The 10162-nt window shown below is 54.8% G+C and overlaps 1 protein-coding gene across 1 annotated transcript in view; it reads left to right on the top strand.

Annotated features, from left to right (window-relative positions):
* The window catches only part of diaph3 (diaphanous-related formin 3), a 262445-nt gene extending 252504 nt beyond the window's left edge, over positions 1 to 9941 (top strand). The window contains exons 6-7 of the mRNA XM_071330919.1: positions 4655 to 4729; positions 9848 to 9941. Coding sequence (XP_071187020.1) covers positions 4655 to 4729; positions 9848 to 9926 — 154 coding nt within the window. The 3' untranslated portion in view covers positions 9927 to 9941. The remainder of the gene's footprint in view (positions 1 to 4654; positions 4730 to 9847) is intronic.
* Positions 9942 to 10162: the final 221 nt, after the last annotated feature.

Genomic DNA, 10162 nt, shown 5'->3' with positions numbered 1-10162 from the left:
CTGTGTACTCTCTGTTTAGGGCCAAATAGCATTCTAGTTTGCTCTGTTTTTTTGTTAATTCTTTCCAATGTGTCAAGTAATTATCTTTTTGTTTTCTCATGATTTGGTTGGGTCTAATTGTGCTGTTGTCCTGGGGCTCTGTGGGGTGTGTTTGTGTTTGTGAACAGAGCCCTAGGACCAGCTTGCTTAGGGGACTCTTCTCCAGGTTCATCTCTCTGTAGGTGATGGCTTTGTTATGGAAGGTTTGGGAATCGCTTCCTTTTAGGTGGTTGTAGAATTTAACGGCTCTTTTCTGGATTTTGATAATTAGTGGGTATCGGCCTAATTCTGCTCTGCATGCATTATTTGGTGTTCTACGTTGTACACGGAGGATATTTTTGCAGAATTCTGCATGCAGAGTCTCAATTTGGTGTTTGTCCCATTTTGTGAAATCTTGGTTGGTGAGCGGACCCCAGACCTCACAACCATAAAGGGCAATGGGCTCTATGACTGATTCAAGTATTTTTAGCCAGATCCTAATTGGTATGTTGAAATTTATGTTCCTTTTGATGGCATAGAAGGCCCTTCTTGCCTTGTCTCTCAGATCGTTCACAGCTTTGTGGAAGTTACCTGTGGTGCTGATGTTTAGGCCGAGGTATGTATAGTTTTTTGTGTGCTCTAGGGCAACGGTGTCTAGATGGAATTTGTGGTCCTGGCGACTGGACCTTTTTTGGAACACCATTATTTTGGTCTTACTGAGATTTACTGTCAGGGCCCAGGTCTGACAGAATCTGTGCAGAAGATCTAGGTGCTGCTGTAGGCCCTCCTTGGTTGGTGACAGAAGCACCAGATCATCAGCAAACAGTAGACATTTGACTTCGGATTCTAGTAGGGTGAGACCGGGTGCTGCAGACTGTTCTAGTGCCCGCGCCAATTCGTTGATATATATGTTGAAGAGGGTGGGGCTTAAGCTGCATCCCTGTCTCACCCCACGACCCTGTGTGAAGAAATGTGTGTGTTTTTTGCCAATTTTAACCGCACACTTGTTGTTTGTGTACATGGATTTTATAATGTCGTATGTTTTACCCCCAACACCACTTTCCATCAATTTGTATAGCAGACCCTCATGCCAAATTGAGTCGAAGGCTTTTTTGAAATCAACAAAGCATGAGAAGACTTTGCCTTTGTTTTGGTTTGTTTGGTTGTCAATTAGGGTGTGTAGGGTGAATACATGGTCTGTTGTACGGTAATTTGGTAAAAAGCCAATTTGACATTTGCTCAGTACATTGTTTTCATTGAGGAAATGTACGAGTCTGCTGTTAATGATAATGCAGAGGATTTTCCCAAGGTTACTGTTGACGCATATTCCACGGTAGTTATTGGGGTCAAATTTGTCTCCACTTTTGTGGATTGGGGTGATCAGTCCTTGGTTCCAAATATTGGGGAAGATGCCAGAGCTAAGGACGATGTTAAAGAGTTTTAGTATAGCCAATTGGAATTTGTTGTCTGTATATTTGATCATTTCATTAAGGATACCATCAACGCCACAGGCCTTTTTGGGTTTGAGGGTTTTTATTTTGTCCTGTAACTCATTCAAGGTAATTGGAGAATCCAATGGGTTCTGGTAGTCTTTAATAGTTGATTCTAGGATTTGTATTTGATCATGTATATGTTTTTGTTTTTTTTGCTCTCTCTGTCTCTCTCTCTCTCTCTGTCTCTCTCTCTCTCTCTCTCTCTCTCTCTGTCTCTCTCTCTCTCTCTCTCTCTCTCTCTCTCTCTCTCTCTCTGTCTCTCTCTCTCTCTCTCTCTCTCTCTCTCTCTCTCTCTCTCTCTGTCTCTCTCTGTCTCTCTCTCTGTCTCTCTCTCTGTCTCTCTCTCTCTCTCTCTCTCTCTCTCTCTCTCTCTCTCTCTCTCTCTCTCTCTCTCTCTCTGTCTCTCTCTGTGTCTCTCTCTCTCTCTCTCTCTCTCTCTCTCTCTCTCTCTCTCTCTCTCTCTCTCTCTCTCTCTCTCTCTCTCTCTCTCTCTGTCTCTCTCTCTCTCTCTCTCTCTCTCTCTCTCTCTCTCTCTCTGTCTCTCTCTGTCTCTCTCTCTGTCTCTCTCTCTGTCTCTCTCTCTCTCTCTCTCTCTCTCTCTCTCTCTCTCTCTCTCTCTCTCTCTGTCTCTCTCTCTCTCTCTCTCTCTCTCTCTCTCTCTCTCTGTCTCTCTCTCTCTCTCTCTCTCTCTCTCTCTCTCTCTCTCTCTCTCTGTCTCTCTCTCTGTCTCTCTCTCTGTCTCTCTCTCTGTCTCTCTCTCTGTCTCTCTCTACATTTACATTACATTTAAGTCATTTAGCAGACGCTCTTATCCAGAGCGACTTACAAATTGGTGCATTCACCTTATGATATCTCTCTCTCTCTCTCTCTCTCTGTCTCTGTCTCTCTCTCTCTCTCTCTCTCTCTCTCTGTCTCTCTCTGTCTCTCTCTCTGTCTCTCTCTCTGTCTCTGTCTCTCTCTCTCTCCCTGTCTCTCTCTGTCTCTCTCTCTGTCTCTGTCTCTCTCTGTCTCTCTCTCTGTCTCTGTCTCTCTCTGTCTCTGTCTCTCTCTCTCTCTGTCTCTCTCTGTCTCTGTCTCTCTCTCTGTCTCTCTCTCTGTCTCTCTCTCTGTGTCTCTGTGTCTCTGTCTCGGCTTCTCTGTCTCTCTGTCAGATTGAACTAGCCCCGTTCTATTTCTGTGGACATAATTGACGCTGCTCTCCATATATTAGGTTGTCAGGATAAGACTTGAAGACCTCCGAGGCTGAAAGGGACAGAGCTCACACTGTGCCGTCACGTTTTGTTTTTTGAAGGTTTGGAGCGCGAGAGGATAAATCCTCTGTGAGAAGTTGAAAGTGACTTGAAAGAAGTGTGGATCAGCCTCCTAGCAGGGAGGATTATGTCTGTCTGTCCGTCTCCTTCCTTCCTGTCTGTCCTCCTTCCTGTCTGTCCTCCTTCCTGTCTGTCCTCCTTCCTGTCTGTCCTCCTTCCTGTCTGTCCTCCTTCTTGTCTGTCCCCCTTCCTGCCTGTCCTCCTTCCTGTCTGTCCTCCTTCCTGTCTGTCCTCCCCTCAGCTCTGAAACCTCTGAATCCCACATGATGTTCCCTCTCAAACAGCCTGAGCTGTGTGTAATAAACAACTTAGAGAAATAACAGCTTTGGGAATTCATCTATTTTCTCCTCAGTTATAGACTAGGGAGAAAGTAGTATTATTAGGTGTGTTGCCCCACAGGGGGATCGAGTGGCTAAAAGGAGAGAGATTTTATTTGTTGTTGAAGGAGATGTGATTTTAAATGGACTCAGATCAGCGTGTTTTTAGTCCCGTTCAGTGTTTCGTCTGTCGGTTCCGTCGGGAGAAGTTCTCCCTCCGCCTGTCTGAATGTTGCTGACGTTTTTAATAGGTTTGAAAAACCAAACACAGGCCAGCCACTCCAGGGACATTTGGCTTTCATCACGTTTTTAACATGTTCCTGCTCTTTAGTCTAGTATGGATAGGTGGCGGTCCGTGTCCCAAATGGAACCTTTCTGCTCTATGTAGTGCACTAGTTGAGACCAGATACAGTTATCATCTAGTCCAGTTGTTCCCAAGCAGGGGGTACTAGGATCCCTGGGGGTACCTGGCCTATCTACAGGGGGTACTAGGATCCCTGGGGGTACCTGGTCTATCTACAGAGGGTACGAGGATCCCTGGGGGTACCTGGCCTATCTACAGGGGGTACTAGGATCCCTGGGGGTACCTGGTCTATCTACAGAGGGTACGAGGATCCCTGGGGGTACCTGGCCTATCTACAGGGGGTACGAGGATCCCTGGGGGTGCCTGGCCTATCTACAGAGGGTACGAGGATCCCTGGGGGTACCTGGCCTATCTACAGGGGGTACTAGGATCCCTGGGGGTACCTGGCCTATCTACAGAGGGTACGAGGATCCCTGGGGGTACCTGGCCTATCTACAGGGGGTACTAGGATCCCTGGGGGTACCTGGCCTATCTACAGAGGGTACTAGGATCCCTGGGGGTACCTGGCCTATTTACAGAGGGTACAAGGATCCTTGGGGGTACCTGGCCTATCTACAGGGGGTACCTGGCCTATCTACAGAGGGCACAAGTATCCCTGGGTGTACCTGGCCTATCCTCAGGGGGTACCTGGCCTATTTTCAGAGGGTACTAGGATCCCTGGGGGTACCTGGCCTATTTACAGGGGGTACTAGGATCCCTGGGGGTACCTGGCCTATCTACAGAGGGTACTAGGATCCTTGGGGTTACTTAGGCTATCCTCAGGGGGTACTAGGATCCCTGGGGGTACCTGGCCTATCTACAAGGGGTACTAGGATCCTTGGGGTTACTTGGCCTATCCTCAGGGGGTACCTGACCTATTTACAGAGGGTACTATGATCCCTGGGGATACCTGGCCTATCTACAAGGGGTACTAGAATCCCTGGGGGTACTTGGCCTATCTACAGAGAAGACTCATGAGACCGTAGGGTTCCTGGTAAAATCCACATGAGGGGGAACATTAGGGGTAGTCTGGGCAGAGCAGAATTCCATTGGTGGTACAGTAACCCTAAAAGGATGGGAACCACTGGTCTCGTCCATCCAGTGACCATAGATGAGGTGTAAAACCACCATAAAACGCGTTATATTTATGATCTGTTCTTCTTTGTCCCCCAGCTGGGTGCAGAGCTTTGGCCACGAGGGTCTGGGACTGCTGCTAGACATCCTGGAGAAGCTGCTCCACAAGAAACAGTAAGGACACACACACACACTCACACTCACACTCTCACTCTCACACACACACACACACACACACACACACACACACACACACACACACACACACACACACACACACACACACACACACACACACGGGCGGATGAACGCACACACACACGGGCGGATGAACGCACACACACACTGACTGCATTAACTAAATGTAGAAACATCACCACATGTTCAGTATAAATGTTCATCTCATCTCTACAACATTTCTCTCTCCCTCTCTCACGCTCTCCCTCTCTCACGCTCTCCCTCTCTCACGCTCTCCCTCTCTCACGCTCTCCCTCTCTCACGCTCCCCCTCTCTCACGCTCTCCCTCTCTCACGCTCTCCCTCTCTCACGCTCTCCCTCTCTCACCCTCTCTCACGCTCTCCCTCTCTCACGCTCTCCCTCTCTCACGCTCTCCCTCTCTCACGCTCTCCCTCTCTCACGCTCTCCCTCTCTCACGCTCTCCCTCTCTCACGCTCTCCCTCTCTCACGCTCTCCCTCTCTCACGCTCTCCCTCTCTCACGCTCTCCCTCTCTCACGCTCTCCCTCTCTCACGCTCTCCCTCTCTCACGCTCTCCCTCTCTCACGCTCTCCCTCTCTCACGCTCTCCCTCTCTCACGCTCTCCCTCTCTCACGCTCTCCCTCTCTCACGCTCTCCCTCTCTCACGCTCTCCCTCTCTCACGCTCTCCCTCTCTCACGCTCTCCCTCTCTCACGCTCTCCCTCCCTCTCTCACGCTCTCCCTCCCTCTCTCACGCTCTCCCTCTCTCACGCTCTCCCTCTCTCACGCTCTCCCTCTCTCACGCTCTCCCTCTCTCACGCTCTCCCTCTCTCACGCTCTCCCTCTCTCACGCTCTCCCTCTCTCACGCTCTCCCTCTCTCACGCTCTCCCTCTCTCACGCTCTCCCTCTCTCACGCTCTCCCTCTCTCACGCTCTCCCTCTCTCACGCTCTCCCTCTCTCACGCTCTCCCTCTCTCACGCTCTCCCTCTCTCACGCTCTCCCTCTCTCACGCTCTCCCTCTCTCACGCTCTCCCTCTCTCACGCTCTCCCTCTCTCACGCTCTCCCTCTCTCACGCTCTCCCTCTCTCACGCTCTCCCTCTCTCACGCTCTCCCTCTCTCACCCTCTCTCACGCTCTCCCTCTCTCACGCTCTCCCTCTCTCACGCTCTCCCTCTCTCACGCTCTCCCTCTCTCACGCTCTCCCTCTCTCACGCTCTCCCTCTCTCACGCTCTCCCTCTCTCACGCTCTCCCTCTCTCACGCTCTCCCTCTCTCACGCTCTCCCTCTCTCACGCTCTCCCTCTCTCACGCTCTCCCTCTCTCACGCTCTCCCTCTCTCACGCTCTCCCTCTCTCACGCTCTCCCTCTCTCACGCTCTCCCTCTCTCACGCTCTCCCTCTCTCACGCTCTCCCTCTCTCACGCTCTCCCTCTCTCACGCTCTCCCTCTCTCACGCTCTCCCTCTCTCACGCTCTCCCTCCCTCTCTCACGCTCTCCCTCCCTCTCTCACGCTCTCCCTCTCTCACGCTCTCCCTCTCTCACGCTCTCCCTCTCTCACGCTCTCCCTCTCTCACGCTCTCCCTCTCTCACGCTCTCCCTCTCTCACGCTCTCCCTCTCTCACGCTCTCCCTCTCTCACGCTCTCCCTCTCTCACGCTCTCCCTCTCTCACGCTCTCCCTCTCTCACGCTCTCCCTCTCTCACGCTCTCCCTCTCTCACGCTCTCCCTCTCTCACGCTCTCCCTCTCTCACGCTCTCCCTCTCTCACGCTCTCCCTCTCTCACGCTCTCCCTCTCTCACGCTCTCCCTCTCTCACGCTCTCCCTCTCTCACGCTCTCCCTCTCTCACGCTCTCCCTCCCTCTCTCACGCTCTCCCTCCCTCTCTCACGCTCTCCCTCCCTCTCTCACGCTCTCCCTCCCTCTCTCACGCTCTCCCTCTCTCACGCTCTCCCTCTCTCACGCTCTCCCTCTCTCACGCTCTCCCTCTCTCACGCTCTCCCTCTCTCACGCTCTCCCTCTCTCACGCTCTCCCTCTCTCACGCTCTCCCTCTCTCACGCTCTCCCTCTCTCACGCTCCCCCTCTCTCACGCTCTCCCTCTCTCACGCTCTCCCTCTCTCACGCTCTCCCTCTCTCACGCTCTCCCTCTCTCACGCTCTCCCTCTCTCACGCTCTCCCTCTCTCACGCTCTCCCTCTCTCACGCTCTCCCTCTCTCACGCTCTCCCTCTCTCACGCTCCCCCTCTCTCACGCTCTCCCTCTCTCACGCTCTCCCTCTCTCACGCTCTCCCTCTCTCACGCTCTCCCTCTCTCACGCTCTCCCTCTCTCACGCTCTCCCTCTCTCACGCTCTCCCTCTCTCACGCTCTCCCTCTCTCACGCTCTCCCTCTCTCACGCTCCCCCTCTCTCACGCTCCCCCTCTCTCACGCTCCCCCTCTCTCACGCTCCCCCTCTCTCACGCTCCCCCTCTCTCACGCCCTCCCTCTCTCACGCTCTCCCTCTCTCACGCTCTCCCTCTCTCACGCTCCCCCTCTCTCACGCTCCCCCTCTCTCACGCTCCCCCTCTCTCACGCTCCCCCTCTCTCACGCTCCCCCTCTCTCACGCCCTCCCTCTCTCACGCTCTCCCTCTCTCACGCTCTCCCTCTCTCACGCTCTCCCTCTCTCACGCTCTCCCTCTCTCACGCTCTCCCTCTCTCACGCTCCCCCTCTCTCACGCTCCCCCTCTCTCACGCTCCCCCTCTCTCACGCTCCCCCTCTCTCACGCTCCCCCTCTCTCACGCTCCCCCTCTCTCACGCCCTCCCTCTCTCACGCTCTCCCTCTCACGCTCCCCCTCTCTCACGCTCTCCCTCTCTCACGCTCCCCCTCTCTCACGCTCCCCCTCTCTCACGCTCCCCCTCTCTCACGCTCCCCCTCTCTCACGCTCCCCCTCTCTCACGCCCTCCCTCTCTCACGCTCTCCCTCTCTCACGCCCTCCCTCTCTCCCTCTCACGCTCTCCCTCTCTCCCTCTCACGCTCTCCCTCTCTCCCTCTCTCCCTCTCTCCCTCTCACGCTCTCCCTCTCTCACGCTCTCCCTCTCTCACGCTCTCCCTCTCTCCCTCTCACGCTCTCCCTCTCTCACGCTCTCCCTCTCTCACGCTCTCCCTCTCTCACGCTCTCCCTCTCTCCCTCTCACGCTCTCCCTCTCACGCTCTCCCTCTCTCACGCTCTCCCTCTCTCACGCTCTCCCTCTCTCACGCTCTCCCTCTCTCACGCTCTCCCTCTCTCCCTCTCACGCTCTCCCTCTCTCACGCTCTCCCTCTCTCACGCTCTCCCTCTCTCACGCTCTCCCTCTCTCACGCTCTCCCTCTCTCACGCTCTCCCTCTCTCACGCTCTCCCTCTCTCACGCTCTCCCTCTCTCACGCTCTCCCTCTCTCACGCTCTCCCTCTCTCACGCTCTCCCTCTCTCCCTCTCACGCTCTCCCTCTCTCCCTCTCTCCCTCTCTCCCTCTCACGCTCTCCCTCTCTCACGCTCTCCCTCTCTCACGCTCTCCCTCTCTCCCTCTCACGCTCTCCCTCTCTCACGCTCTCCCTCTCTCACGCTCTCCCTCTCTCACGCTCTCCCTCTCTCCCTCTCACGCTCTCCCTCTCTCACGCTCTCCCTCTCTCACGCTCTCCCTCTCTCACGCTCTCCCTCTCTCACGCTCTCCCTCTCTCACGCTCTCCCTCTCTCACGCTCTCCCTCTCTCACGCTCTCCCTCTCTCACGCTCTCCCTCTCTCACGCTCTCCCTCTCTCACGCTCTCCCTCTCTCCCTCTCCCGCTCTCCCTCTCTCCCTCTCACGCTCTCCCTCTCTCCCTCTCTCCCTCTCTCCCTCTCACGCTCTCCCTCTCTCACGCTCTCCCTCTCTCACGCTCTCCCTCTCTCCCTCTCACGCTCTCCCTCTCTCACGCTCTCCCTCTCTCACGCTCTCCCTCTCTCACGCTCTCCCTCTCTCACGCTCTCCCTCTCTCACGCTCTCCCTCTCTCACGCTCTCCCTCTCTCACGCTCTCCCTCTCTCACGCTCTCCCTCTCTCCCTCTCACGCTCTCCCTCTCTCACGCTCTCCCTCTCTCACGCTCTCCCTCTCTCACGCTCTCCCTCTCTCACGCTCTCCCTCTCTCACGCTCTCCCTCTCTCACGCTCTCCCTCTCTCACGCTCTCCCTCTCTCACGCTCTCCCTCTCTCCCTCTCACGCTCTCCCTCTCTCCCTCTCTCCCTCTCTCCCTCTCACGCTCTCCCTCTCTCACGCTCTCCCTCTCTCACGCTCTCCCTCTCTCCCTCTCACGCTCTCCCTCTCTCACGCTCTCCCTCTCTCACGCTCTCCCTCTCTCACGCTCTCCCTCTCTCCCTCTCACGCTCTCCCTCTCTCACGCTCTCCCTCTCTCACGCTCTCCCTCTCTCACGCTCTCCCTCTCTCCCTCTCACGCTCTCCCTCTCTCACGCTCTCCCTCTCTCACGCTCTCCCTCTCTCACGCTCTCCCTCTCTCACGCTCTCCCTCTCTCACGCTCTCCCTCTCTCACGCTCTCCCTCTCTCACGCTCTCCCTCTCTCACGCTCTCCCTCTCTCACGCTCTCCCTCTCTCACGCTCTCCCTCTCTCACGCTCTCCCTCTCTCCCTCTCTCACTCTCTCCCTCTCTCCCTCTCTCACGCTCTCCCTCTCTCACGCTCTCCCTCTCTCACGCCCTCCCCCTCTCACGCCCCCCCTCTCACACGCTCTCCCTCTCTCACGCCCCCCCTCTCTCACGCTCTCCCTCTCTCACGCCCCCCCTCTCTCACTCTCTCCCTCTCTCACGCCCCCCCTCTCTCACGCTCTCCCTCTCTCACGCTCTCCCTCTCTCACGCTCTCCCTCTCTCACACTCCCCCTCTCACGCTCTCCCTCTCTCACGCTCCCCCCTCTCACGCTCTCCCTCTCTCACGCTCTCCCTCTCTCACGCTCTCCCTCTCTCCCACGCTCTCACTCTCTCCCTCTCTCTCTCTCACCTCGCTCACATCTCTCTCTCCTCTCACCTCTCCCTCTCTCACTCCCTCTCCCTACCTCAATATCCCCCTCTCTCCTCTCTCTGTCTGTTGTCTCTGTAGCCAGGATAAACCTGACAAGAAGAGCCAGCATAAAGTCATCCAGTGCCTCAGAGCCTTCATGAACAACAAGGTAATGTAGCTAATCATTCATGAACAACAAGGTAATGTAGCTAATCCTTCATGAACAACAAGGTAATGTAGCTAATCCTTCATGAACAACAAGGTAATGTAGCTAATCCTTCATGAGCAACAAGGTAATGTAGCTAATCCTTCATGAGCAACAAGGTAATGTAGCTAATCCTTCATGAACAACAATGTAATGTAGCTAATCATTCATGAACAACAAGGTAATGTAGCTAATCATTCATGAACAGC

Source organism: Salvelinus alpinus, chromosome 10 (genome assembly GCF_045679555.1).
Source record: "Salvelinus alpinus chromosome 10, SLU_Salpinus.1, whole genome shotgun sequence".
In the NCBI taxonomy this organism is placed as follows: Eukaryota; Metazoa; Chordata; class Actinopteri; order Salmoniformes; family Salmonidae; genus Salvelinus; species Salvelinus alpinus.
The sequence above is the reverse complement of the archived record's forward strand: the minus strand, read 5'-3'. Positions and strand labels throughout refer to the sequence as shown.